General features: G+C 51.1%; 10 protein-coding genes across 10 annotated transcripts; 5 read left to right on the top strand and 5 right to left on the bottom strand.

The window, feature by feature from the left end:
• Window positions 1-6: 6 nt before the first annotated feature.
• KY384_000471 (uncharacterized protein) lies at window positions 7-1,614 on the bottom strand (the record flags this gene model as incomplete). The annotated part of the gene is made up of 1 exon (XM_044809007.1): window positions 7-1,614. The coding sequence occupies one exon, from the start codon at window positions 1,612-1,614 to the stop codon at window positions 7-9; it is 1,608 nt and encodes a 535-aa protein (XP_044664994.1).
• A 2,487-nt stretch (window positions 1,615-4,101) lies between these two features.
• On the top strand, window positions 4,102-5,304 carry KY384_000470 (uncharacterized protein; the record flags this gene model as incomplete). The annotated part of the gene is made up of 2 exons (XM_044809006.1): window positions 4,102-4,570; window positions 5,216-5,304. 2 exons carry the CDS (start codon window positions 4,102-4,104, stop codon window positions 5,302-5,304), a joined length of 558 nt encoding a protein of 185 aa, XP_044664993.1.
• A 952-nt stretch (window positions 5,305-6,256) lies between these two features.
• KY384_000469 (uncharacterized protein) lies at window positions 6,257-7,052 on the top strand (the record flags this gene model as incomplete). The annotated part of the gene is made up of 2 exons (XM_044809005.1): window positions 6,257-6,319; window positions 6,462-7,052. The coding sequence occupies 2 exons, from the start codon at window positions 6,257-6,259 to the stop codon at window positions 7,050-7,052; spliced, it is 654 nt and encodes a 217-aa protein (XP_044664992.1).
• A 183-nt stretch (window positions 7,053-7,235) lies between these two features.
• Window positions 7,236-9,698, bottom strand: KY384_000468 (uncharacterized protein; the record flags this gene model as incomplete). The annotated part of the gene is made up of 1 exon (XM_044809004.1): window positions 7,236-9,698. The coding sequence occupies one exon, from the start codon at window positions 9,696-9,698 to the stop codon at window positions 7,236-7,238; it is 2,463 nt and encodes an 820-aa protein (XP_044664991.1).
• An 862-nt stretch (window positions 9,699-10,560) lies between these two features.
• KY384_000467 (uncharacterized protein) lies at window positions 10,561-11,589 on the bottom strand (the record flags this gene model as incomplete). The annotated part of the gene is made up of 1 exon (XM_044809003.1): window positions 10,561-11,589. One exon carries the CDS (start codon window positions 11,587-11,589, stop codon window positions 10,561-10,563), a length of 1,029 nt encoding a protein of 342 aa, XP_044664990.1.
• A 181-nt stretch (window positions 11,590-11,770) lies between these two features.
• Window positions 11,771-12,676, top strand: KY384_000466 (uncharacterized protein; the record flags this gene model as incomplete). Its single annotated transcript, XM_044809002.1, has 3 exons — window positions 11,771-11,824; window positions 11,893-12,538; window positions 12,594-12,676. 3 exons carry the CDS (start codon window positions 11,771-11,773, stop codon window positions 12,674-12,676), a joined length of 783 nt encoding a protein of 260 aa, XP_044664989.1.
• A 431-nt stretch (window positions 12,677-13,107) lies between these two features.
• On the bottom strand, window positions 13,108-14,073 carry KY384_000465 (uncharacterized protein; the record flags this gene model as incomplete). The annotated part of the gene is made up of 2 exons (XM_044809001.1): window positions 13,108-13,811; window positions 13,932-14,073. 2 exons carry the CDS (start codon window positions 14,071-14,073, stop codon window positions 13,108-13,110), a joined length of 846 nt encoding a protein of 281 aa, XP_044664988.1.
• Window positions 14,074-14,322: 249 nt separating this feature from the next.
• On the bottom strand, window positions 14,323-15,192 carry KY384_000464 (uncharacterized protein; the record flags this gene model as incomplete). The annotated part of the gene is made up of 1 exon (XM_044809000.1): window positions 14,323-15,192. One exon carries the CDS (start codon window positions 15,190-15,192, stop codon window positions 14,323-14,325), a length of 870 nt encoding a protein of 289 aa, XP_044664987.1.
• A 1,220-nt stretch (window positions 15,193-16,412) lies between these two features.
• KY384_000463 (uncharacterized protein) lies at window positions 16,413-23,595 on the top strand (the record flags this gene model as incomplete). Its single annotated transcript, XM_044808999.1, has 3 exons — window positions 16,413-16,509; window positions 16,715-21,188; window positions 21,246-23,595. The coding sequence occupies 3 exons, from the start codon at window positions 16,413-16,415 to the stop codon at window positions 23,593-23,595; spliced, it is 6,921 nt and encodes a 2,306-aa protein (XP_044664986.1).
• Window positions 23,596-24,965: 1,370 nt separating this feature from the next.
• KY384_000462 (uncharacterized protein) lies at window positions 24,966-27,179 on the top strand (the record flags this gene model as incomplete). Its single annotated transcript, XM_044808998.1, has 2 exons — window positions 24,966-25,022; window positions 25,164-27,179. The coding sequence occupies 2 exons, from the start codon at window positions 24,966-24,968 to the stop codon at window positions 27,177-27,179; spliced, it is 2,073 nt and encodes a 690-aa protein (XP_044664985.1).
• Between the last annotated feature and the right edge of the window lie 321 nt (window positions 27,180-27,500).

Below are 27,500 nucleotides of genomic sequence, written 5' to 3'. Positions count from 1 at the left end.
TTACATCTATGATGATGCCCCTTCCTTTGGTATAGAGGCTTCCTCGTCCATCATCCCGTCGCCTTTGTTTACTTTCTTTCTAGTCCCCTCGAAGCGAGGATCACGGACGAAAAGCACGGCAATCAGGAAGGCAGTGCACGCAAATCCGATACCAAGCCACCATGCACCACGATAGCCTAGAATTAAATCGCTTTCGCCCTTGTTGACGTGCGTCTCTACTGTGGCAGCAATACCGAGGCCAAGGGAGACTGAATAATTTACCACCGTAGCAATAAAAGATCCGGCCACACCTTGTTCCTCAGGCAAGACTGCATTAGAGATGATGATACTAGACGACGAAAAGGATAGATCTGGTCCTCCTGTGACAAATAGACACGCCGGAAAGATGAATGCCCAGTAGACATCCGAGTAGTGCACGAAGCACATCAGTAGATCGCCAAAGAAGAATGCGAACATAGAGACCCCAAAGATATATTGAGCAGGAACCTTCATGATGAAGATGCCGACTGAAGCTGTAGCGCAGAGGCCTCCGAGGACCAGTGGAGACATCTCTGCTACAGCAGCAAGCGGAGTTTCCTTGCGGATGGTGAGGATGTATATCGTGGTGTAGTAAAGGAAGATACCAAAGGACATCCAGCCAAAGCACATTGCTACTATGATAGGCAGAAAGCCTTTGCGTGCCCAGAGCGAGTTGGGCAATATCGGTGCTGACACGCGTGATTGAGAAAAACCAAAGCCGACAATCATGACCAGCCCGACGATGAGAAGAATGTATACGTAAGGTTCTTGCCACCCAACCACAGGTGCTTGGCTCCACGCAAAAGAGAAGAGGACCAGTCCAGTAACGCCGAGAAACGTACCAACGTAGTCGAATTGCCGAAGACGAAGTCCAGGAAGTGGCGATCCCACCTTATGCGGAATGACAACAAAACTCGCAATCCCCAGCACGAGCGACCCAATCGCCCAAAACCAATACCCCCACCGCCAGGTCACCTTCTCCGCAAACGCAGCCCCAACAAGCCCCCCAAAAACATACCCAGCAGGCGCACAAAACCCCAATATAGCAAACGCAATATTCTTCTTCACACTAAACGGCTCGAACGCCCTCGCGAGCAAGGCAAACGAATTCGGCACCAACGCCCCATTCCCCAATCCCGTCATCGCCCTCGCAACATCAAACAGCACGACATCGTTCGCAAAGCCGCTGACGAGCGACCAAATCGCCATCCAGATCCACCCAAAGATGAAGACGTATTTGTGCCCGAAATGGTCGCCGAGCCGACCGGTCACGAGGACGGAGGCGCCGCCGCAGAGCGCGTACGCGGAGAGGAACCAGGATAGTTGCGCGTTGGATGTCGTGTTTAAGGCGCGGCCGATTGTTTGGACGGAGAAGGCGGTGTTGCCCAGGCCGCCGATGGAGAAGAGTTGGGAGAGGGAAACGACGAGGATGAAGAGGGCTTCGCGGAGGGGGGAGGTGAATTTTGAGGGGCTGGGGGTGGGGGTCGGGTCTGAGTCACCTCTGCCATTGGGTCTGGTGGGAGGGTCGTCGGTTGGTGGAGATGCGCTTTCATTAAGGGGAGGGTTGTTGGAGATGGCGGGTTGGGTGTTTGACATTTTGGCTTTTGCTAGTAGAGGAACTTGATCACAGATTGAAATGCTGTGGTGAAAGACATGTTGAAAGCGACATGTTTTATATCAAGAATGCATATGACGGAGTGAAATGATTTGTGGGTCCCATATTCCCACCCGACGTCTGAGGATTTCTGAAAGTCCGCGGACTTTGACCAAAATTCCGAGGCTTTGAAGAAAATCCGAATTCGGTCAGCGCTAGAATGGCGCTGTGGAAACAGGTCACTTAATATATTGGAAACCTGCTCATGAGTATTCCAAATCGCAATAGTCGAGCTCCGTTGTCGAATGCTGACTCCCGTTGTAAGGTCGGTGGATCATCGCTCCGAATGCACCAGCTTTCTCTTTTCTCCGGGTGAGATGTACGACGCAAGTTTTCAATTCACGTGACGATGAAAGAGGAATGAGTCTTTATTTGCGAAGGATCAGTGGTGACTTTTGAGAGAATCGCTTCTTGTAAAACCGCTTGGATGTGGCAAATTTATGCTTAGAGAAAACTCACAAGATGTGAAGGGAACGCCCAGGGTTTGTCTTGCCGATACAGATGCACATCGGAAACCATGAACGTTTTCATCCAATAGTATCAAGTTGTAGCGTTTGACTCGCCTTATTTGTCCCGAAAGTAAATGCCGTGGTTTTGCCTTTCAGCAAGTCTCCTCCAACGCCATCGACCAGTGCCCGTCGAAACCAAAAACCAGGTATAGATCATTTGCAGAATCGCACGAAGATGGCCAAAAAAATCATGCTCCACGCAAAACCCTGCTTGGTATCTTCTAACTTAATACCCCATCCTCCATCACCTTGAGGATACCGGTCAGCAGTAGCGAAATCAGACTCAACGATTTCCGTCTCGTTACTGCATGCATCAATGCCGAACGTGACTAGCAAATACTCCTTAAAGCCTTCGACTCATATCGACTCAGAGCTTACTCTTTCTCCCGCTCTTCACCCCCGCCACCTCGCTCCCTCCCAGCAAGAACTCCGGATACGTGAACCCGCCTCCAGGCGCACTCATCGTATTGCCCAACCTCCACGCACCTCCGTCCACCACGAGAGTTGCGCCGTTGACGAAACCTGCTGCTGGGCTTAAGAGGTAGATGGCCGCTACGAATCGTTTGTAAGCTATTCCCTACACCGAACCTCGAAAGAAAATCCAAACTCACCATCAGCAATCTCACCCACCCCACCCCACCTCTGCACAGGCACCAATTTCTTCCCCCTCTCAGCATCTTCCGGCCTACTAAGCCTCTCCATTCCTTCCGTTCCCCTGATCGGCCCAGGCGCGATCACATTGCTCGTTAGCCCGAGGGGGCCGTATTCGAGCGCCACAGACGCAGACAGCGAATCTACTGCAGCTTTGGCGGCGGAGACATGAGATTGAAGGGGCGTGGCGGTATAGTGCAGTGTTGCTGAGATGAAAAGGATGCGGCCGCCTGGAGCTGCGGAAGATGGAGTCGAGGAAGCAGAGGCGTCGGGCTTAGGATTATACTTTTTAGCGGACTCGAGGAGGAAAGGGAGAGCGGCTTTCAGCGTGTTGAAGGAACCGAGGACGTCGATGTCGATGACGGATTTGAAGGCGTTGGGGGAGAGTTGCGATATTGGGGCGAGGAAATTGCCTGCTGCCCCTGCCCTGTAGCCCAAGAACCAGTCAATCAGCCTAATCCTTCTCTCATCTGCTTTCTCGTCTCATGTCCTATCACACCCACATCCACACACACACACACACTCTCTCTCTCTCCCGACACCTACACCGCAACCCATGTCCGCGGAGGGGGCAACTCACACAACATAATCCACGCCCCCTAACTCCTCCGCACACCTCGCCACAGCCCTCTCCAACGCCTTTGAATCCCGCACATCCACTCCACCTATCCCTAGCACTTTACTGCCTTCCCGCGCCGTCGCGATGTCGGCGGCCATTCGCTCCGTTTTCTCAACATTTCGACCGACGATGCAGGCGTTTGCGCCGAGGTGGACGAGGGCGCGCACAAGGGCCGAGACGATGGTGCCGGAGCCGCCGGTGGCGAAGATGACGCGGTTGGTGAAGATTGAGGGGGCCCAGAGGTGGGGGGACATGTAGCTGGATTGTGGGGGTGGCATTTCTGGAAGGGGCAGAGTGATGGTGGGCGGAAGGAGGGTGAAAGCTGGGTTTGCTGCTTGGGTGGGAGTATGTTGGAGTTTATGATGCTGTGAGCTGGAGAATGGGTGGCATCTTCGTGGAATTGGGATGAGGTGGTGAGGTGTAGCCGGAGATTCCTGTTTTGGGGATTGTCCGATGAGGAAAGGAAGGTGGTGGTGATGCCGAGGTCATGGATTTGCATGTCATGGCGGGCCACGTCTACATGGGGCCTTGGCGCCATTCCGGGCCGTTCTAGGGGTTAGCCGCCTATTGACACATCCCTGGAGATTCCCCAATTGCAAGCCAGCGGTACCTCCCATTCTGACAGAACTCTATACCTTGACTATCCAAACATGGAGCTTCCACTATCTCAACTGCGTAGACCCTTCGAATGGCTAACCTCCATCTTCGAGCCCAAAGTCCGCGAAACTAACGTCCAAGTCCTCCGTATCCCAGCCGACGGCTCTCCACCCCTTCTCATCCGTCTGAACACCGTCGAAACTTCCGATAATGTTGACAGCTTCTTAAGTCACATTCCCGACTTTCGCCGTTATTGGGGTGATAAAGAAGGCTTTCATTGGCGTGACATTGCACATTTAGAAGTGATGGATCAGTCGTTGACAGAGCTTAATGGGGCTTACTGGGGATGGAAGAGTTTCGCTATGGATCTTATGCCTAGGAGCGAGCATACGGGCTTTCACGGGGATGCTTTCATCGCGAAGACGCCGATCTGGGAGAATGATGAGAATGGAGCTGTGTATGAGGATGTTCCTGAGACATTCATTGGGTCGAAGCTGATGCATGAGACTTTGCAAAAATTGCGTGAGTGTTGATTGTGAATCATTGATTGTGATAGGGGCTTGAGCTCTGTGATATTCTCTCTGAAATCGTAGCATCATGATGTAGGTGAATGAGCAAGTGGCCCTGTCATGAACGTATTTTCTTTCCCTCTCATTACTGCATGAAATTCGCCCGTACCAATTATCGTCCTTTTCCATCCTCCTTTTCCTTACGCAACGTAATCACCTATCATTCAGTATCAGCAGTGATATAGTTGATGTGGGATGCCAGCTCACATTATCAGCCTCTCGGCGTGCTGTAGGGAAGGGGGCATCAGTGAACTTCTGCTTTGTCTTGGTTTCTGTCAGGTCGACAGTGACAGTCCTTGAGCCAGGCCGGCCACTTGCGTAAGTGACAATACAAAAGACCGTATAAAAGACCATTGTTGTGGTACTTTCTGGCTCGCAATTACGATATTGTGTATGATAGTGGTAGTTTTGTAGACAGTCACTGGCTGTTTGGAATTAGGATCCGTGTAAGTGTCATAACAGAAGATAGTTGGATCTTGGCGCAGTGTTCCAATATAAGAAATATTTGCGAACGCTTTGCCACAGAAAATGTCGGGTTCACTGTCCATCTATGCTTGAAGATCACGGTCTATTTTCTCCTGCTTGCCAGCTTGGGCAGATGAGAAAGAAATAAAGGATATGAGGGACAATGCAAGGCAGATCACAAGCGTTGAAGCTGTCATTTTGAGCTGTGGACTCGAGTTTTGAAGCCGCAGGTGATAGTATCTAATACGGACAGATGGTACGTCGGGTAGTGATGTCTGGGAGGATGGGATATAGCCATGCTTATGTGGTGGTCAGTCATGGCTCACGTCCCTTAGGGGTAACAAGGTCCCATCACTACGGAGACGCTCCATCTGCTCCCCACTATACGGACCACACAAAATGGAGCAGCTAATTACCATATCCAGGACAGATAACGATGGATCAGCAGGTAGCAAAGAGCAATGAACCTTATCTGCACCTTCGCAGTCTTAGGTGCCCTTGGCCTGATCTCGAATCACGAAAAGGAGGCCCAACAGGTACTTTTGCCGCGTGCTCTCGCTTACACCTGACCGCATCGAGTACACTAAAGGCTTGCATATTTAAGATTCATCGAAAGCTTTGAACCTTGTGGGCCAGGAGATATTTTTCTTTTGATAGGCTCTTGTTGAATCGAGGTCTTCAGAAAATGAGAAAAGGCAGGTAAAAATGCGTCGCAATGAGATCATAAGCGAAGAGAGATCACCACGCAATAATACGTTATCAACTCATCAGCCAATTGTGTAGTAGTATGGAAAGGAGCACGTCCTTCGCCAGAAGTAGACTGGTTGCATCAGACTCTGTAGCACCCGGCCGCCACTCATGGCACTGATGGCATACTCCATCTGTGGAAGTAATATGATCGTAATTTGAAGTACTGCAGTGCAATTTGGCCGAGCAGCGCAGACTATGGAGATGTTGTGCAACTGACGGAAGAAACCCAAAATTCTAATGCCAAGAGTTCGTTCTCTTCCATTGCGGCTCTAAGTTCTCCCGCTGCCGGAGCTATCGTAGTCTTGGCGCTTCAACGCCGCTTCTTGAATCGTCATTCGCTTTCCCATCATCTCTTTCAGCATCAACGCTCTCGGTCATCACCACGTCAGCTTCAGCGCTCATTTACCTATCTGCGTACTGCGTCATGGCGACCCGCACGATCGCCGTCTCTAAATTTATCGGCAGCGTCTCCCTCGGCTTGCTCACTGTGCGTTCCCCCACTCCACACACAAGCTTCTCCCATTCCAAGTCCCCACCAATTTATACCATTCCACATTCCTCCTCTACATTGTCCTAAAGGGAAATGAACCCATCCTCTCTTCAACAGAGCTAATAAGAGAGTTCTGCAGGGCATATCCTACACCCTCCCTCTCCACTCCGCCCCATCGCTCCTCTCCCTCCCCTCCGCCTCCTCAGCATCAACAGCCTTCCGCACGCTCTCCGCTTCCACACAACGCACAACACGCTTCCTCTCCGCCCTCTCCTTCACCAGCATCCTCACAGCCTACATTCTCTCCCCTGAACGAGGTCGGCACCCCTTCCTCCTCTATGGCGCCCTAGCCGCTGGCATACCCCACGTCACCGACCTCTATGGCTTCATCATGGGATTTGCTGGTGTGAAGGGCGAGGGTGCCAATGGCGGTGGTTACTCGCCCAAGATGTTTGGAGGAAAATTGGGAAATGGGAATGGAGGGAGTAGTGGGGCGTCGAGTGATGAGGAGTGGGAGGTTGAGGCTAGCGGGATGAGGACGAAGAGTGCGGCTACGAAGGGGAAGGGTAGGGCGTTGACGCCGGAGAGCGAGGTGGAGGATGTGAACGGGGAGACTGTGAAGCAAGGGATTAGGGAATGGAGCCGTAGTACGGTGTACAAGGGAGCGAGCTGGGCTTTGGGCTTTGGTATTATGGTTGTGGGGATGTGGGGAGATGGGTATCAGGGATGAGAAGGGACGAGCCAGGAACCAGAGCTGGTATCGGGATGACTACTTGGAGATGATGGCATTATGCCAAGGATACGGTGCTCGGTGAGACAGAAATCTGTGTTTGCATTCATTTGACTCTACTCGATAAGACAAAACCGAAATACCACTTCCACCATCGCTGCTTCATTGCTTTCAATTTTGCGATCAGTAACCTTTTAAATCTTTTATAAGTAATTTTTCTCTCTGTCCAACAACCCGCTCAAATTTGTCAGGGTTCATCACAAACGTACCCCTTCCTCCAGTCAGGCTTCTCAAATGCTTCAAGTACCCTACCATCTCCTTTAATGGCACACGCGCGACAATGCTCTTCTGCCTCGATCCATCGATGGCAATACCTTGTTCCTGCATTTGCGAGGGCCCATAGGGGTCAGGTGGCACATATACTTTACTGACATCGATGCGCGGAAACTCGCCAGGAGCCTCGTTGACAGCGGGACCAGATGCCACGCTTCCATCGTCGAGGGACAGTACGTGTCCACCGCGAGAGGAAGAAAGATCGTTGACTACAGCGCCAAGACTTGCTTCATCGGTGCTGACGGTAACGTGCATCACGAGTTCCATAATCGCAGATCCATGTTGCAGCGCAGTGGCTTTCAAGGCTGCTTTTGTTGCGTTGCGGGCAGCGGCAGAGAGTGCTGCGGGTGTTGTGTCGGTGCCGAATATGTGGGCTCTCGGGTCGAATGTCAGAATGACATGGGTGTTGTGCATGGGGAAGAGAAAGTTGCCGCCACGACTGAGGGCTGCTAACGCGCCGTTCTTGAGGGATTCGTGAAGAATCTGGAAATCGAGATGATGAGGCAAGTTGCGATTCCACTCGGTTTCTTTTGACTCGTCTGTCGTTGCTTCAAATTTGATACTGATTCTGTTGCCATCCTCGATGGTCGTAAAGTCAGGCTCAAAATTGAGCTCAGCTGTGGGATCTTCGTCTAGGGGCTCAACTTTGGCTATGCATGAAGCTCGAGCTTGCTTGCCACCCTGCTCACGGTCCAAAACATAAACATCGGCAGGGGATGCAGAGAGTATAGCTTCTCTGTAGGCAATCTCGATGTTCCCCATCTTAGCTTTGGCTTTGAGGTCATCTTTCAGTCTTGCCTGGGCAATCTCAAGATGAAATCCACCCATACCACTTAATAATGTCTGGCCAGAGTCTTCATCTTGAGTGACTTGTAGACTTGGATCCTCCCGGACTAGGAGATCAAGGCATTCAATCTTGTTCTTTTCGTCGCTCGGACTGTTCGCTTCGATACTTGCAAAGAACACTGCTGGAGGCACCTCAATAGGTCGTAGCTGAAGAGAGTTGAGCGGTGCGGGTGGCCCTGACTTCTGACTCCCGCCAGCGTAAGCTACTAGTGTATCGCCTGTCCTGGCATGCTTGAGACCTGTAATCACGCCGATCTGGCCTGCTGGAATGGCATCAATTTGGACAGCCTCGTTGGCGTACATTTTAAGTAACTGCGGTGCCTTCTCCGACACTTGAAGATTTGTGTTGAATAGCACGGATTGGCGCTGTATGCTTCCTGAGTAGACTCTGACGTAGACCAGCATCCCCCGACGAGGATCAAACACCACCTTGAAGGCCAATGCACAAGCCTCCAGATTCTGTATGAGGGCCGCACTGGGCTGCTTACGGTGTGCTAGACTCTTATTGGATTTAGTCACACTTTGGGTGCGCATTAGTTCGCCGCGCAATAACTCAGAGAGGGTGCCCTGCTGTTCACCGAGCTTGACAACCGGATCTGGGGCTTCGGTTGGATATGGAAGTAGCTGTACGACTGCATCAAGTAATGGCTGTACGCCAATGTTCTTGAAGCTGGCACCAGCGAAGATGGGCGCGACATTTAGATCCAGATTGCAAACCGCACGACGAAGACTAGTGACCATTTTGCTGCTGGAAATAGCAAGCGGGTCGCCACCAGCTTCAAGGTAATCATTGACCATACCTTCGTCATGTTCGCTCAAAAGTTCGACCAGAGCTGCACGAGCCTTTTCAATCTCTGTTGCGAATCGTGGCTCGCTTTGGTGTAGGCTGGCTAGACTGTGGATCTCAAACTTGGTACCGTCGCCCTCACGCGGCCACTTGATAGCTTGCAAACTCACAGCATCACCTATGCCAGTGAAAGCACCCTTTCCACCTTCCCACCAAGGAATCGAGCAAACAGCAGGCCAAGCGCGCAGTCGAGAAGCAATCTGCCTCACGGTCTCGCCAAAGGCTGCGCCTTCTCGATCGAGCTTGTTAACATACACGAGCTTTGGTATCCGATACTTCGCAGCCTGTAACCAAACCTTTTCAGTTTGAGCTTCGACACCCGCAACAGCATCGAGGATACAGACAGCACCATCCAGGATTCGGAGTGAGCGCAAAACCTCGAATGTAAAATCTGCATGGCCGGGGGTGTCAATCAAATTGATGTTGTGAGGATCTGAGATTGCTGTCTGAGTCGATGAAGGGTTCGGAATGGAGGCATCTGGAAGTGGTGGCCAGTGGAATGAAATTGCAGCTGATTGGATGGTTACGCCTCTAGCGCGCTCGAGAGGTAAAAAATCTGTGACAGTCGATCCATCGTCGACGTTGCCTATTCGTCTAGTATGCCCACTATAGTAGAGCATACGCTCCGTGGTAGTTGTTTTACCGGCATCGATATGTGCAATGATGCCGATGTTTCGAGTCTTGGAGATATCTGGTGAATTACTGGCGGGTTTTGCCGCCCTCCAAACGACGCCATAGCTGAATAATCGACTCGCATATCGAAGTCTACAGGACTTGGTGAGACGATAGGGCCGACTGAAAAGCGTATACATCCACTCAATCTACAGAAATGATTGGACATCTGCATGATTTCCGTATGGAAGGAAAGAGCGGCTAACGCGGTCGACGCGTCTGTCAACCAATCAAAAGCCACGATTTCTGCTATTCAATATATAAGAGCTAGGAAGAGGATATAGCAATGCCTCCTGGTCCTTTGGAGTCATTAATAGTCCTTAATTGGTCGAAAGTGTGATCTTGAGACTTGAGTCCTTTTGTAATTGATTTACGCAGCAGCTACAAGCTAGTCTCGGTGGCATCAAGCTTCTGCGACACATCTGTGACAACGACAGGAGGATTTGGGTAGCATATCCCGCCCTCCCTCGAGCTGTAGCAGGCACCTTGTGACCTTGTAACCATTCATCCAATGCTCGAATCCACTGGACATGATTGGCAACGCGATTGGGTGCCGTAGATATTCCACGTCTCTGGGGGACTATGCTGCTAGTCGCTTATTGGTAGCGGTGTGCGCAAGCATAACGTATTCCGTAGACTCGAAATCACTCAGAGCTTCCTGGATCAATAGTCAGCAAGTGTTGATCGCGATCGCAGCTTCTTGGGAATAGTCACCATACGAGAAAGGTGGGCAACAGTTCAAAAGGTTCTCTAATCATAGCGAACGACCACGGAACCGACGTTCATCTGTAAAGGTCTCTCAAGTTGGAATCATTCACGGTCAACTGAGATGTTTCTCGACCTCTGTCGTCTGATGTTCTTCTCTTGCTTCCAAGCCTGATTCGCACTGGTCCCTATAGCTCTTTCATGTTCATCTTTCAAATTCTCGAGGTCACCGTGTACATCGTCTAGGAGGAACCGGCCAAGGTGTCCGCTTCTCCATCGCTGGATGAGCCACAATGCTGATGCCTCAACGTCTGGACTTCCACCTTTTTGCAACCTTCCTGTCTTGTTCGCCACGGCTTCTAGGAGGTCCCAAACCTCGTTGGTAGGTGACATATACTCTTGGTAGATTCGAGGATCCTGCTTATTCATGTGGAACAGCAAATAGTCCGCCATAGTCGTAGGTGCAATGATGGTATCCTTCACGCTACCACACAACGCCAGCTTCAGCATAGACTCGGCGTTCGGAACATACGGGACGAAGACCCCGGGCGTGTCGAGAAGATAGACATCCTCGCCGGATGGCCCACCGTCGATGATTTTGACTGTAGTGCCAATCTTTCTTGTCACACCTGGCTGAGCTCCAGTAGATGCTACTTTGCCCTTCTGGACACCCACTGATCGTAGTGCATTCAGGAGTGAGGACTTTCCCACGTTGGGCATTCCCACAACCATTACTCTGGATCCCACAATAGTGTCTTTAGTCACGGCGTGATCACGGGCAAAATTCAAGATATTCCTAGTCGATCTTTTGTCCTTGTGGTTCGAGAACATCACATCTGTAGGCTTTTGTACATCTTGTATGGTTTGTTCTGCACGTAGGTCCTCTGGCCGTCCTGCGCTTCCCAGATCTTGCTTCGTGTATAGTATCAGTCTTTTCTTGCCAGCCAGCTCTTCTTCGAACAGAGGATTACGAGACGTGAGAGGCACCCGGTAATCACGGCACTCAATCACAAGGTCGATCTGTGAGAGCAGAGTCTTCATTTTGTTCAGTCCAGCGCGATGATGGCCGAGGAAGTAGGATCGAGGGAGGGAGTCGAGCGCAGGGAATGCTGCGCGCGGAACAAAGGAGGCCATGTCGCAAGTCTGGGACGAGATGCATCATGTGTCTAGATAGATGGCATACAGAGTCAAGCTTTATGTCTTGCGTTGACAGGTGGAGAGTGAAGGGAAGGAACTACCGGACTCGGCGGCGAACTATATTTGGTCCGCAAATCGGCTAGCGTTTTACAACTCTCTTATTCCTTTACACAATACCATGCCTACGCCGTTGAGGATTCTGGTGCCGATAAAGAGGGTCATTGACTATGCTGTGAGCCGTTCTTGTCCTACTTCACTTCATTTCTGCTCATTGAGGCTGTTGCTAACGCCGAGTCCCAGATCAAGCCCCGAGTCAATAAAGCCCGAACAGGCGTCGAAACCCAAGGCGTGAAGCACAGCATGAATCCCTTTGACGAGCTTTCGATAGAAGCTGCTGTACGGATACGAGAACGGAAAACCATGCCAGTTGAAGACATCCTCGCCTTCTCAGCCGGTCCCGAAAAATGCACAGATGTCTTACGAACAGCCATGGCCATGGGTGCAGACAGAAGCATACACGTCGAGATACCTGCAAGCGACGCTTCCTCCGAACTAGAACCTCTCGGCGTAGCGAAGGTGCTCAAAAAAGTGGTGGAAGAGGAAGGCAGGAACCTAGTCATTCTTGGAAAGCAAAGCATAGACGATGACTCGGGCCAGACGGGGCAGATGCTCGCAGCGCTGCTCGGATGGGGGCAAGCTACGCAGGCAAGCAAGATTGAGTTTGAAGGAGAGAATCACGTCCATGTGACCAAGGAGGTTGATGGGGGCGTGGAAACAGTCAGGAGCCCATTACCTATGATCATCACAACAGACTTGAGGCTCAACGAGCCACGGTACGCGACGTTACCAAACATAATGAAAGCAAAGAAGAAGCCCATTGTGAAGAAGACACTGAAAGACTACGCTGTCGAGGAAGGGAGGAGGCTGAAGACGCTGAAGGTCGAAGGTATGCTCAATGGGCTCGAATTTGAAAGGGAAAGATGACTGACAAACTCTCACAGAACCTCCTCCGAGACAAGGTGGTGGCAAGGTCGAAGATGTAGATGGATTAATATCTAAGCTAAAAGAGCTTGGTGCTATATAGCATCGAAAGTATGATTGCAAAGTATATTCTCATGAGCCAAATTCCCTTGTCGTCTTCGGTGCGTCTGCGATAATGCGACGGTTCCGATTTACACCTTGATACCCAGCGACTTGTACAATGTATTAACGCTCGATCCTTGATAAGCACTCGCTCCGCTATGTTTGTTGCAATATGGCTTCTGACGCCTCGCTCAGTCCCAAATAAGCACTCGCTCCGCTGTGTTTGCTGCAATGTGGCCTGTGACGCCTCGCTAAATTCAAGCAAATGAAACGCTCCGCCGTTGGTATGATGCTACATCTGTTTCAATGTAAGTATGCGTCTGATTCAGCTGTTCACGTTGCCTTGTAGCAGTACTTACGTCGACCACCCGCTAGATTCAAGCAATTCAGTAGCTCCACCATCGACACTCTCCTGATCCGTCTCAATGATCCCTAAGCCTGTCCCTTCGCGCTCTGTACTGCCTGCGTGTCATCTGGTGTCGGGCTTGGCTGTTCCTTGACCTTCTCTAGCCAGCTAGATGGGACTAAACCGGCGTGTCCAGCGTTGTCGAGATGTCTTGCCAGGTCCGCTTTCTGACGGTTGAGAGCTTCGGCTGTCAGTATTTGATACTGCGTTATCTGCAAGAGTTGCTTTGTCGATTCTTTGAAGCGGTCAGGGCCCGAATATGGTGTGTCGGTGACGCCGTCACGGAGCTTGTACCTCTCTTCGAATGCTGCAATCGCCTGAATTGACTGGCCGCATTGTTCGATCAAGCCTTGACTTGTGAATTCGAAGTGGTTGATTGCGTCATCAAGAGCTTGCGATAGATGCGTAACTGTGTCACAAAGCGTCGAATCTCCTGTCTGAAGCGGCCATGTTGAAGGTGTGTATTGAGTGACAGAAGGCGTGAAAGGTGACTTCGCCGGTGTGAAGTCTGGCGCTTGCAGAGTCGATGGAGAAGGTGTATGAGTCTGGCTTGGTAGGGTGCTAAGGTCATGCTGGGATGCCTTGTTATGGATGTGTCGGAGTTGGTGGGCGAGATGTGGTGGGAATGAGGCGGTTTGCGGCGTTTGCAGCCGCCAGTTGGTATAAGTCGGCTGCGCTCTGGCAGCGTTGCGGCCTGCCACCGCCGGCTCTATACACGTCAATTCACTTCCTTCAAGAAACAGAGTGAATTATTGCTTACTCCCTGGCTCACGCTGTTGTGGCTGGTCAGCCACCTTGCCCGTATGCCAATGGGAATAGAGGCATTCAGCCTCGTCGTGCGAGCAGCGACCGTAAGTCGCCCAATAGTAGCATGTAAGGAGCTTCGTTTTGGCCTGATTGGCCGGCGGAGAGGCGATAAAACGAGGCACGAAGGGAAGACCAGGGAAGGGCGCGGCGGCGGCGTGACTCGGAGAAAACGTGAAACGAGACATTTCTCAAAGACGTATTCACTTTTAACAACGAATAAAGTGAATGAAAGCGAAAAACAAGTCAACAGATGCAAGCTGGGTGAATTCGACAAGAGAAAGAAGTGAACGACTGCTCGTTCTTCGCCTGATATATACACGCCGACTGTACGCGGACACCACTCACGGGAGCTAGATCTTGTGACACCTTCATCCATATCTCCGCAGAGCATTATCCCGTTTTAGCATCTAGTCAGTGTCTGAATGAGGTTACTCCTATCCGGCAACTTTCGATCCGTGACCACTGGTCAATCCTAGCCTCCGTGCCTCCGAGCTCACTGCATTGGGAATTTCTTCGTATAGAGACTTCTCAATGGGAACCCATCCGAGTAATTCACGTGCTCTCACCGCCCGACAACGTGAATTGGCTCCCCAAAGAAGGGATCCGTATTTGGTCAGTCGATCACCCTCGTCAGCTGAAACAGACAACACTTGATCATCAGAAATGAGGCCTTGTTTCTTTGCTTCACGAGCGACCGCTTTGGAAACGTCGCCCCAAACGTGCTCACCGTTCTCAGTGAAGTAATAGCCTGCAGCGCCCCAGGTTGCCTCACCGCCGCCCGCCAAAGCGGCATTGACCAATTTGAGATAGACCTTACTCATGTCTTTCACGTGAATGTATGTCCAGAATGTCTTACCGGCACCGATCTGCAGCCCATGCCCTTTTTCAAGCGTGCAGCGTGCGAGTTCGTACAATTGATGACCCCTCACGTTTCCGGGTCCACGGGCAACACCGTAGATTGTCGGTGGACACACAATTGCGGTCTTGAGACTTGGACCATCACTTTCGATCACTAACCTATCCACTTTACGATGCGGTGCAAAATCTGGAAGGGATGTGACTTGGGTAACACCGCTCCAGTCATCGTAGATATCATCTGCAGCCTCACCAAGAGTTCTTGGCTTTTTGTTGAAATTGGATTCTAGATCTTTGTGCATCAAGATACCAGTACCTGAAGTATGGATCAGATATTTCGGCCCATCAGCTCTGTCGCCAGCAGTGAGTCCTTTGATCAAGGCCTTGGTGGCCGCCTCGTGATCAGCGCTAGCACAGTCTGACACTTTTAGAGATGCACCGATAATCATTGCATGATACTCAACTGAGCACGATGTCTGCATTTTGAGCTTCTTTCTCCAGTGCTTCCACACTATCGAGATCACCATAAACAAGACGGACTTTCGGGTACTGACTCGCCACTTGAGCGCCTTTATCACTATTACGAACGAGGCATGCGAATTCAAAATCAGGATGGGCATTTGCTATTTCATAGAAGACATCTCCTCCAATGTACCCTAAAGCACGACAAGGTTAAAGATAATTGCCATTGACAGTTGTGGACTTGCCTGTGACCCCAGTCCTGTATATCAGGTTTGGGTCAGTACACTTGTCAGAGCTTCGAGTCAGCGTTCTCTTGCTCACACGAAGACCTTAGTTGCCATGATTTCTTCTCTAACAATCACCCTGCACAAGTCTTCGATATAGGTCCAAATCAAATTCCCACTTCAGTGCTGATTGCTCTGGATGCCTTTGCGTTGATTGTTATACACGTGCTATCTTAATGAGTCATAGATTTAGACCTCTTCAGGAGGCTTCACACCTAACCCTTGACTCATTGAACCACGATGATGTGTTGACTTGATTACAAATTTGTATGCGTATGAGTCTTAGTATCAGCAATAGATCCTGAGGGTTTGAAATGGTTTGATGCAAGTCTGATCGCTCGAGGATATCTTGCACCCACGGACTTATCGGAGATATGGCTCCCCGTGGTTTTGGATCTACGCATCTGTGATCTGAAGTGCGTGCCTGCGCTTAGGTCGGCTCTTCATACGACAATCAAATGCGGAGCGCCAAGCCTTGAACCTGGTTGATTTTCGCATTGTTCCACCACTTCGAACTTTGCCAAATGCAACTCTTTATCGAACACCGCGCACGCCTTATGGCTTAGGCCTCCATCATATCTCTTTAGCCTGCTTCATATCCCTAGGACTCTTCTCTACGTTCTTGAGGACGCTGCCTGTATCTGCTCACTCTCGTGCGAGCGATAGCTGCATCTCAATCCCTGTTCGCAAGTGGACTGGCTGCCCATAAACCCACCGATGATCGAACTTGGTGGTACTCACGTACAGATAACGCCCTTCTGGGCTTGAGCCCATGGCTCCAGGAGGGGGAGCGAAGAGGAAGCGAGGTGATAGGAGCTACTCTGGCGAAAGCAGAGATGAGGGTTCACGACCTTCTCCACACCGGCCTGATAATTTGAGCCTAGGCCAACGACCTCAGCAATTTGGCCAGTACCCGGTATCGCATGGAAGAGGCGGCTACAATAATGATCGTGGACGCGGCGGCAGACGCGGGGGTAGAGGAGGAAGCGTACCTAATCACAGTCCTCAACAAAGTCCGATGTCAGCGACCCTGCCGCAGATATCTAACCACGAGCATGATTCAAGGGGTATTCCTACGCCGAGTGCATTGCCACCCCCCAAGCGGATGCCAACCAACAAACGACTACCACTCAAAGCAGAGCCCCACCTCTCCCCACCTCTGAAGACCCGCAACAACATACACCAAGGCCAGAGCCGATAGCCTTTTGCTACACACACATTACAGATAGTGTCATCCAGTCGTGGCAGGAGAAGGGCAGAGAAGGTATAGTGACAAAAGGTGTTGAAGCTCAAAGCGCTCAAGATATCGTTCTGCTTGCAGAGCTATTCCAAGAGCTTATACGATCGTCTGTGGACTCTCGTCTTGAATCGCATGAAACTGGTACAGTAGTGAATGAAATTGCTAAACCAGCGTCGGCAGATCAAGATTCAGCTGAGATGATTCAAGATGAAGATTTGCTTGACGCAAGCTCTTTATTCTTGGACACTTTGTCTGTGTTCGTGGAGGCCTCCAGTTTCTCATCCTCAATGCGTACGCTCTTACATGCTTCTGGAATACCTGCACCTAAGATACGCCGAGAACTAGATACGCCGCTGTTGGAGTCTTTGGGGTTGATTCGCAGTACATTTACAAAGATGGGAATAAGGCAGCAGACTAATCGTCTTTACCGGCAATCAAACTACAATCTCCTGAGAGAGGAGACGGAAGGTTATTCCAAATTAATCACAGAATTTTTCACAACAAGCAACAATGAGCCGCCCACTAGCGAGGTTGTGGAAGATACATTCGAGAGAGTGAAGGGCATGATTGGGGCCTTTGATCTTGACGTTGGTCGAGTGCTCGACATTACACTTGACGTATTCGCAGCTGTCTTGGTGAAGCAATATCGATTCTTCGTCAAATATCTCCGCGCTAGTTCGTGGTGGCCTTCCGATGCGATGGTTGAAGACTCAGATGCACGGCATGTCCTCGGACCATTGCCTCGGTGGGCACTTCCAGGGTGTGAGGGTCGAGTCTTAAACGAGGAAGAACGGGAAGAGGCAACACGACTCAAAGATGAGAGGGACATATTGTTTTGGCGAAGATGCAAAGAGGTCGGTCTTGCGGCTTTTTTTGAACTTGGGGGTCGCTGCAAACATCAGGATGATATTCAATCTGCCCAAGATAAAAGCAAGGATAACATCGTGTCCGGCTTCGATGCAGATCAACATTGGATCGAAACAACAAGAACCTCGCCTCCAGTGGGCAACAAAGTCGCAGCACAGGTTCTTGGCTTCAAGCTCCGGTTTTACAACTCTAACGCACGAGACACTTCTGATACGTTCGCTATAAATCTCATATATCTAGCGTCTCTGCTCATCAAGATCGGCTTCATCTCATTAAAAGATCTTTACCCACACATATGGCCTGAAGACCAGGCAATGGATAGCGTGCGGGAGGACAAATTGAAGGAAAAGGCCGAAAAGGAAAAAGCCAACAGACCAGGAGGAGGCACCAATGCGCTTTTGATGGCCGCCCCGCTTCCTGACGACACAATTGAAGCTTTGCCCCGTGAGGCGGCTCGACTCCGAGAAGCCGAAGCTGCAAGACGACAGCAAAAGTTGGATTTAACTACAGGCCGGTCAACGCCAAGCGTGCAGCCAGAGGAAAAGACTGCAGATTTGCCGGAACCAGCTGAGCAGAAGGTACAATTACTAAAGAGTTTGCTCTGCATAGGCGCTCTACCGGAAGCACTTTACATGATGGGTCGCTTTCCTTGGCTCCCAGACGCATTTTCTGAGCTTCCTGAGTACATACACAGAATCTTACACCATTGTTTGTCCAAAGTCTGGGAGCCCCTTAGGCCTCTAAAGGACGAAGGAACACTTAGAGCACAGCAACGATTTCCCGACACAGAACAGGGTGGTGTCCCAAAGGGTCAAGTCAGACTAATTGAGGCGCCTGCAAGAAGGACTCTGCGATGGGCTCAGCTCGACAAAGACGATACCACTGAAGCTGTTGACTACAGATTCTACTGGGACGACTGGGCTGATATTATACCTGTGTGTCAAAATGTCGATGACGTTTTTATGCTCTGTTCCACGCTTCTAAATTACAGTGGGGTTAAGATTGGTCAAGATCCATCTCTCTTATTAAAACTTGTTCGAATTGGCAGCTACTCATTGTCGGCTGACGCATCGGAAGAGAATTTCGCGAGGTGGACGGATCTTTCCAAACGTCTCCTTTTACCGGCACTCTCCATGACCAAATGCAACCCCAGTATTGCGAATGAAATGTTTGAGATGCTCAAATGTTTCCCAGAATCCACTCGTTACAATCTTTACGCCGAGTGGAACTTCGGGCAGATTTCGAGATTGCCCGATGTCAAGGCCGCTTTTGAGCAGACTAAGGCAGAGACGCGAGATATTCTTAAGAGAATCAGCAACACTACAGTCAGACCAATGGCTCGCGCTCTTGCAAAAGTAGCTTACTCGTCGCCGGGCATCGTATTCTCGGTAGCCATTGGACAACTCGAGGCGTACGAAAACATTGTGGATACTTTTGTTGAATGTGGACGCTACTTTACCTTTCTTGCTTACGACGTCCTCACTTGGTCACTCATGAACTCATTGAGTGGACAAGGAAGGGATAGTCTTCAGGCTGACGGCATTTTAACAAGCAAATGGTTGGCAGCATTATCCTTATTCGCCGGCAAGGTCTTCAAGAAATACTCCATCATGAATCCGCTACCTGTAATCCAATATGTGGAGCATCAGCTCCGGCAGGGCAATCCAACACATCTCATCGTTCTGGAGGAAGTCACCAGATCAATGGCTGGCATTATGTCTGACGTCAGCTTCACTGAGGCCCAAATAATTGCATTGAATTGCGGGAAAATTCTCCGCGCTCAAATGCTACAACAACTCCAGGATGAGAGACATAAAAAGGAATTCGAAAAATCGGCGAAGCGAATCACGAAGCCGCTGGTTGACTCTCGGTTGGCCGGCAAGCTCTTGATCTCCCTGGCCCAGGAACGACAGACCTGTATTTTTCGAGTGGAGGAAAACAACGCCCATCCGAAGCTTCTAGGGAATGTCTTTGATCAGATCAATCGAGTCTTTGGTCAATACCTGGACTTCTTGAGAGCGTACCTCTCAGTAAAAGAGTTTGATCAACACGTCCCCGAAGTCGGCGAGCTAGTGAATGAATTCGGCCTCGAGCCCGGCGTCGCATTCTGGATATCCCGAGCTACCATCAATGCAAACATCGACGAGTATGAGGCTGCGCACCGCAAGAGTCTTTCTGCAACGAAGAAGCCCGAAGTCGATGGTGTTTCCAATTCCCAACCTGATCTAACCCGGCAAAACTCAGACATGGCTGTAGATGTAAAAGAGGCCACCGTCAAAGAAAGCGATTCGATGGAAATTACAACCACAAGCGCTGAAACGGCCGTAACCGACACGCAACAAGAACCTGCGCCGCAAGATGCCATGATCGAAGCTGATCCAACACGCTCAGAACCACCGCCAAGCTCTAAAGCTGATCTAGCCCCACTAGCTTGCCATCCCAAGCTTCAATTGATTGCAGAAAGTCTTCAAAAAGCTATTCCGATTGAGGTCTGGCAAGTTCTGAGCCCTGCATTTTATGTCACTTTTTGGCACTTAGCACTTGGCGATATCATAAATGCAGGTACAGCGTACACAGATGAGTCGAAGAGGATTCAAGATCAAATCAAAGCTATTGGGGCTGATCGTACTGACGTTAGTATTGCGGGCACGAAAAGAAAGAAGGACGAACAGGAAACACTCACTGACCTCAATACCGCTCTCACTGCCGAAATGAAAGACTATGTGTACCTAAAGCACCTACCTCGCCTACGAAAAGAGAAGAACCATTGGTTCACCGGGCTCTGGGGTCGATATGACGACGTTCACGTCACGCTCATAGAGCGATGCTTCTTTCCAAGATTGACTTTATCTCCAACAGATGCATATTTCACTTTTAGGATGATCAAATGGCTCCATAAAGAAGGTGCAGCAAGTTTCAAGACCATGGGTGTCTACGACAAGTTTTTCGACAGAGGCCGACTTACGTCAATGATATTTTTATGCAGCGCCAAGGAGGCAGAATGTCTTGGCCGATTCATCAACGATGTCCTTCGAGACCTTGGGTCATGGCACAAGAGTAGAAGTACGTATGAGAAAGAAGCCTTTGGGCCAAAGAAAACGTTACTGGGCTTCTCGAAAGTCAGACGGGATGAACAGGGAAAAGAAGTGCCTGACTTCGTTGATTACGAAGATTTCAGACGGCTTCTCATGAAATGGCATCGTCTTCTTAACGCAGCTTTGAAAGCATGCTACGCCAGCGGCGAATACATGCACATCCGAAATGCGATTACCATTCTAAACATTGTCTTCGCCCAATTTCCCGTGGTGGATTGGATGGGAAAGAACCAACGGGAAGGACTAGCGGCCCTACTGAAGTCTGAGCCACGTGAAGACTTGAAGATTGCTATGACCTCGGTATTAGGGCTGCTCAGGAAAGGCGAGAAACGCGAGGTAATGCCTCAAGCTTTTTGCCTAGCACCAGATAATGGCAAAGCGGGTGGCAGTGGGGTTCGTGCAAATTCAGTGCGACCAAACACTCCTCAACCCAATAATGGGGGTTCTAAGACACTGAACCCTTCTGCTCCAGCATTTAGACCGAGCCCCCAACCAGTGTAAGTAGACTGTGCGGAACAGTCTGAGATCAAGCCGCGCTGACAACCTATCTTCAGGACCAATGGTGACCCAACGAGCTCGAAGCCTATGCCTGGAAAAGTAGACGCTGAAGACGGAGAAATTGATGATGCGCAGGTGAAAAATGCATCCGAGAAGGTCGAAACGAACACATCGCAATTAGACAAACCCGACAATACGACTCAACAGCAAGCGCAACCCGCGCCTAAGAGATTGCCTGACAGTCTGCCAAAGGCAGATCCACCTCAAAATCCATCAATTACGTCGAGGTCTGGTTCCGTGAATTCTGCATCCAATGTCAAGGCACCCGAAGTTGCTCAACTTAGCAAGCCACCTTCAATCCCAGATCGCCCAGAACCACGTAGACCCACTTCATCTACGCCTCTGAATGGACATGCTGATCTTCCGAGCAAACCAGATCCATCTCAATATCGACATGGAGATTCACGTGTGCCTCAAAAGGTTGACGAACGACCACCTTTACATGCTCGTGACACTCGTATAGGGGGACGTGCGGGTTTAGAAGGTGCCAAAGATCTTCCAAACGCACGAGCCCCAGAGCGGCCTCAGTTGTTGCAGCCTCCTCGGGATGTAGCTCAGGGCAATAATAGGATTGGACGCTCAGGTCCTGACGATGGATATGGGCGATATCCACCACGAGACACTAGAGCACCCTTGTCTGACGATCGTTCTTCGCGTCTACAAAACAGTCGATCATTCCCTGAGTCTGAACACGGAGGTCGCGATTTCAATCCTGGACAGCGTGGTAGAGAGTCAGCGGCAATTCCGCCGACTGGCAACATACCGGCACATCCCGACCGAGAGGCTTTAATCCATGGGCCATCAGATTCGGAGCGAGAAAGACATCCTCGCTATCCTTCAGAACGGCAAAATCACTCAGGGCCAGAAAGACGCTCTCGCCATTCTTCGCCACTTCGAAGTGACGGGCGCGGCCCTATCAATGACAGTAATCGTCAATCATCCGACTCTCGATATCAGTATGAAGATCGTCCAGCATACGGTCATTATGAAGAGCCATCGGCGCCTACCGGACCGAGGAGTGGACGTGGTCCTATGGGCCCTCCGAGTACCTCCAGTGACCGTTTCCGTGATACAATGCGCCCACAGCCAACGCCAGGATCTCTGGCTGACCCCAATGTTGGTCGACTTCGGCATGACGCACAAAACAATAGGCAGTCGGAGTCTTATGGTCGTCTGAATGCCGAGAGTGATGTGCCATCAGGCCCCAAACTCTCTAGCGGAAGTGCTCAACCTACATCACGAAATGGGCGTAACGTCAGCGCTCCCCAGTTATCGACTTCTGCGCCGCATGTTGGAGGCACTAGCCAGCCTCCTCTATCGCTACAAACAGCCCGACAAGCTCCAAATGGACCTGCTTCAAGCGGACCAGCTCTACGATCTTCTCCAAGAAATCAGTCCCACGGGCAAAGCAGTAATGCGTCTGGGCAAGGAGAGAATCAGACCTCCGAAATTGCCGGCATACATCCAGACCGCTTGAAAGCCATACAAGGCGTTGGACCTCAAGCAACCAGACCAGCCCCAGTGGGACGAGGTGGCGGTCAAGCGCCTCCATCGCCGTCCTCGACTCTACCGACCGAGACTCCCCGTGGGCCCAATAACCAAAGCAACGCTGGGCCTCCTCCCGCGAGAAATGCGGGCCCGCCAACAGGCCCTGCAGATCGAAGAAGCGACAAGCGGTTCACAGGACTTCAAAGTGTGCTGCAACAATCAAACGGGCAACCGCTTGCTGAACGGGTGACCCAAGGAACAAATATCCGTGGTAGAGGTGGACGTGTCAATACCGCAGCCTCTCCGTCCACGTCTGGTCCACCTACGCCAATCAATCAGTCTTATTCGCAGAGAGACGAGCCGTTTGAATCACGTGCGAATGGGTCCTTTCGAGGACCAATGCAAGGGGATGACTCAAGCTATGGACGCAACACACGACATGAGCCAGCTGGTGACGAGAGACGATCAGCGCGTCATCGTAGTCGCTCCCCAGGCAATAAGTCCTTCGACTACGGGTCTCGGCAAGGGCAAAGTGGCCTGCCGCCACGCGGCGATGCAAGAGAACGCTTTGGGACCGACGGGCCATCCATGAATATACGGGGAAACGCAGAGGCGGATTTCAGGAGCGGGCCGCCTTTAGCCGCGGAGCGCGACCATCGAGGGTCGAGGCGTGGAGGTCGTGAAGATCAGTCAGACCGTAGAGACGGCCAGGATTGGAGAGCTGGTCCCGGTCCTGGGCCTGGAAGACGCGGGGACGAACGAGAGGGCAGAGATGGAGGGGGCAGTTTGCGCAAAAGAGGCAGAGCGGATGAAGGCTTTGTGGATCGAAATATGGATTCTAAAAGACCGAGAAGGTGATGGAAGACTTGATTTGATGGATCTGTATTACTATATTCCCCTATAGTCTGGAGTATTTTGGGGAGGGTACCGGGATGCATAGCGGTGGTGTTTGAGCACACAGGAGAGAGAGCACGGGCCGCATTTTTCTGGCGATGGATGGCTCGTGCATTTTTTTCTTCCTCAGAATCAGTTTTAGATCAAAGAAGGTGCAAGTGACAATCAAGAATTTGCACTCCTCCTCCAGCTCATCGTTCGATCTCAGATCTGCCCTGTCGTCTTGCGGTATATGTTGACCGCCAAATAGCTCATCTGATCACGAGCTCGTGTACGGTCAGCTTAGAAGGCCTGGAGGCTTCTCCCAAACGACCAAGCAATCTCCCTCCCCACATTTGATCTTTGGGGGTCAGTGGAGCCTCGTAGAATTTTGTAAATGGCGCAGATTTCTCTTCGACCGGATAGCGGATGAGTAGAAACGAGCCAGCCGGCAGGCTACCATTTCGGATGAGGACCGCGCAACGGTGGCAGCAAATCTCAGACGCCAACCAGATGGGCCGCCATCGCCGCCAAGGGTTCGCCCAAGGGAGTCAAGACTGAAGGGAAATCAGTGGCAACGAGACATTTATGCGACGCACTAAGGACTTCTAGGCTTGCTTGCTTGCCACGCCAACAGATTCACTAGACTCCAGAGGTGGCTAGCACTAGAAGCCGGGTGCATGAGGTCCCACCAATTGGAAAATAGGAAAGGGATCAGCGGGGGTAATCTGGAGTTTTAGAGCACCTGCATGGTGCATCGTGGAAGTCGCAGCGAAATCAGAATTATCGTGAGTTCGAGGGTGGAAAAGCGGTCTTGTCGAGGGGAGATCGGGGAATTTGAAGGGAAAGCGCGGCCTGGAAATTGCAGCAAATATGCCACCCCAAGTAAAGCATCCAAATGCAAAGTATTCTGTTGGTCACTTAGTCTGGCTTGGCCCAATTGATTCAGTTGCCCGCCCGTGAGTTGGTTTCGTGCTACTGGGGAATAATGGAATCCATCGTGAAGGATGTTTGTGTATCGCTCCAGCTGATGATGCCCCTCATTTCTGGCTCGCCTTTAAAGTCACAGGTCTGCCTGATCAAATCGCAATCACATGGACGGGCGTGAATGGACTCGAGTGATATGCAGGCTGTTTCTATTTATTGCCCAAGCGAACCACGCAGGATGATTCTCTCTGATTACGGAATTCCGTCTTCGCTTCCTTGATCCTCCTGTGGTGCTGGTCTAAAGCCCCTCGTTTCAGGATCCTCACAGACCTCCAATCTGGCCATTTCCATTCTTCTCCATCATTCACTCATCTAAACAACTCTTGCACTTCTCGCCATCTGACTGGATTGGACTGGACGTCGCAATCATGGGCATGAGCGAGAGCATGAAGCGGAAATTCTCCTTCACCAACCTGACTCGCCTCGTGAGTGGTCCATTTTTCTTCGAGACCACGGCTGTCGCGAACTGTTTCACTGGCAAGAATAGAAGCGATTGCGGATTGAGCCTTTTCCACACGCTTCACATGCATCGTGCTCCAAGCTAACGGGTTTCGGCCATCTTGTAGAAAACTGCACAGCCTGCTGAAGACCCTCGTCACGACTATGACCTCGAATCTCCCCCTTACAGTCCCACCACATCCGAAATGGAGCGTCCAAAGCTGCCCCCACATCTGCTGCACGACCTCAAAGAGTCTTGTACCATCCTGGTCACCTTGACGAACCCTCCGGACCCCGATGATGAACCCGACCATGAAATGATCCGGAGAATTGAGGCGGAGCGAAAAGCCAGACATGCACACAAGCGGGCCGTTGAGGCTCAAGCAATGAAGGCAGACTTACGACAGGTGAAGCTCGAAGAAGTCAAGCCAAAGCTGGTGCAAACAAACTCGAAGAAGGAGCAACCTCGGCGATACTCCACCAGGAGGCCTCGACAAGACAGCAAAGATGCTGCCACCAACGCTGCTCCTCAACATTACGTTCCAAAAGATCCGATGGGCCGACACAAATCGAGCGATGCTCAGCCGATATCTCCCGAACCATCGCACGCCATCGTCAGTGAGCCGGTATTACCTCCAGTACATGCTCCAATTGTGGAGCGCATCAGAGAACAGCAGCAGAAGCTGGCGAGGCGTCAAGCGGAAGAGACGAAAAGACGACAGCAACGGGAAGAAGAGTTCTCACGAAGGAAGAAAGCCGAGAATCATGTACTGGGCCATATTCGATCTAGCATGCATATGCGGCCTAAAACATCCGCTGCAGCCACGATTGACTACGAGGGTGACCCCATGACTTTCTCCAGCAACTCCACCTCTCGATCCAATTCCGACTATGCAAATCTACACCAAGCTACATCCACGGGCTTAACATCACTACAAGCTCAATCACCGAGTCTCAATGATGGCCGCTCCTCCGCCAATGATCGACGGCCATCTGATAACAACTCAGTCTCAGATTCAATGAAAGAAATCCATAAACTAGCGCGCCAACGTGCCGACGAGTACACTGCGAACAAGGAGCGTTACTCGCGCCCCGCAAGTCGACAGTCGAAGTTATCCCGAATGACAAGCGCATCAGATTTAGGTAGCAAGAGACCAAGCAGTCGAGCAGGAAGTCTAGCTAGCAGTATAGCAAGCGGCATTCACCATTACATTCGACCTCGAGCAAGCAACCCAGGTTCGGAACAAGGCTCCATCCGCTCTGGACGCTCTTCATCTCTGGGATTTTCATCACGAAGCAGGAGCAGCAGCATGAGCCGACGGAGCAGCTTCAGCAATGGTGGCTGGTGGCGAAACGGGGGATTGAGGCGGCGAGGTAGCTGGGCATCCTTCCGTAGTGGAGGTGGTGAGGCAAAAGAACGGAACAAATTGCGCAAGGATGGTGGGCCCAATCTCAACCGTCCACTTCCTGCGCTACCAGGCTTGGACCAGTACAAAGAGACCAAGACCCACATAGGCCAACTAGTGAAGAAGAAAAAGATCAAGAAGAGCAAGATTGGGGAGCCGCAGCCCTACATGCCGGCGGATGCGCCATATATCTGTACAGCGCCTCCATACTGCCGATCCAACTCGGACCTAGGCTACTATACCGTCAGTGCGCCCTTACTCGATGCGGAGGGTAAAGAGATGGAGTTCCCTCGTTACGACAAGAATGAACAACCTGAAAGGCGGTCAACGCATCCAGAGGCGACGGTGCTCACTAAGGCCGAAGGGGGGAAGGATAGCAAGTTGCGGCGATCTTCGCTCAACCCCATTAAGCCTCGACGTGGTAGCATCACGGCTGATAAATCCGAAAATGATGAGCAGCAGCGCAAACTTCCGCCACCCATGATCAGAGGTCCAAGCTACAAGAAAGAGCTAGCGAACGGAGTGTATCCCCGACGAATGGAGGTCAACGACGGCGGCAGCAGCCACGTAGTGTTCTACGACCAGAGTACGAATCAGACGGTGACTACGCTTCCGCAAGCGACGGGTGATGGGAAGGCGGATGCGCCATGCCAACCAGGGAAGAAGAAGAGCAAAGGCAAGCTGGGCAAGATGCTAGGGGCTGGGAAGGATGGGAGAAGGGCCGTTGCCGCGAATTGATTGAATAAATCCGGGTTTACCTTAATATTATCATGTATGCAAGTTTGGCATTTGGGCTGATTTGCACGTATTGGAGCATTTGATGGCTTACTAAATGATTTCTAATGGAGAGAGAAGTAGATTCTTGGAGGGGAGGGTGGACAGTGCACAGGCTACCACTGCTTTGTAGGCAGATGGCGACAGAGCTGAGATATCAGAGTAGGCCAATGAGAGAAAGTCTTCTGTGATCTTTTTGTGGAGGCGCATACGCCACGGAGGGTTTGCGGTAGGAAAGGGGGTGTGTGTGTGTGACAACTGACAATCGTGCCGTGCCCTACTTTC

Source organism: Bacidia gigantensis (genome assembly GCF_019456465.1).
Source record: "Bacidia gigantensis strain McMullin 20006 chromosome Unknown contig_74, whole genome shotgun sequence".
Taxonomy (NCBI): Eukaryota; Fungi; Ascomycota; class Lecanoromycetes; order Lecanorales; family Ramalinaceae; genus Bacidia; species Bacidia gigantensis.
Note: the sequence above shows the minus strand (reverse complement) of the source record. Positions and strands in the feature narration are given on the sequence as shown.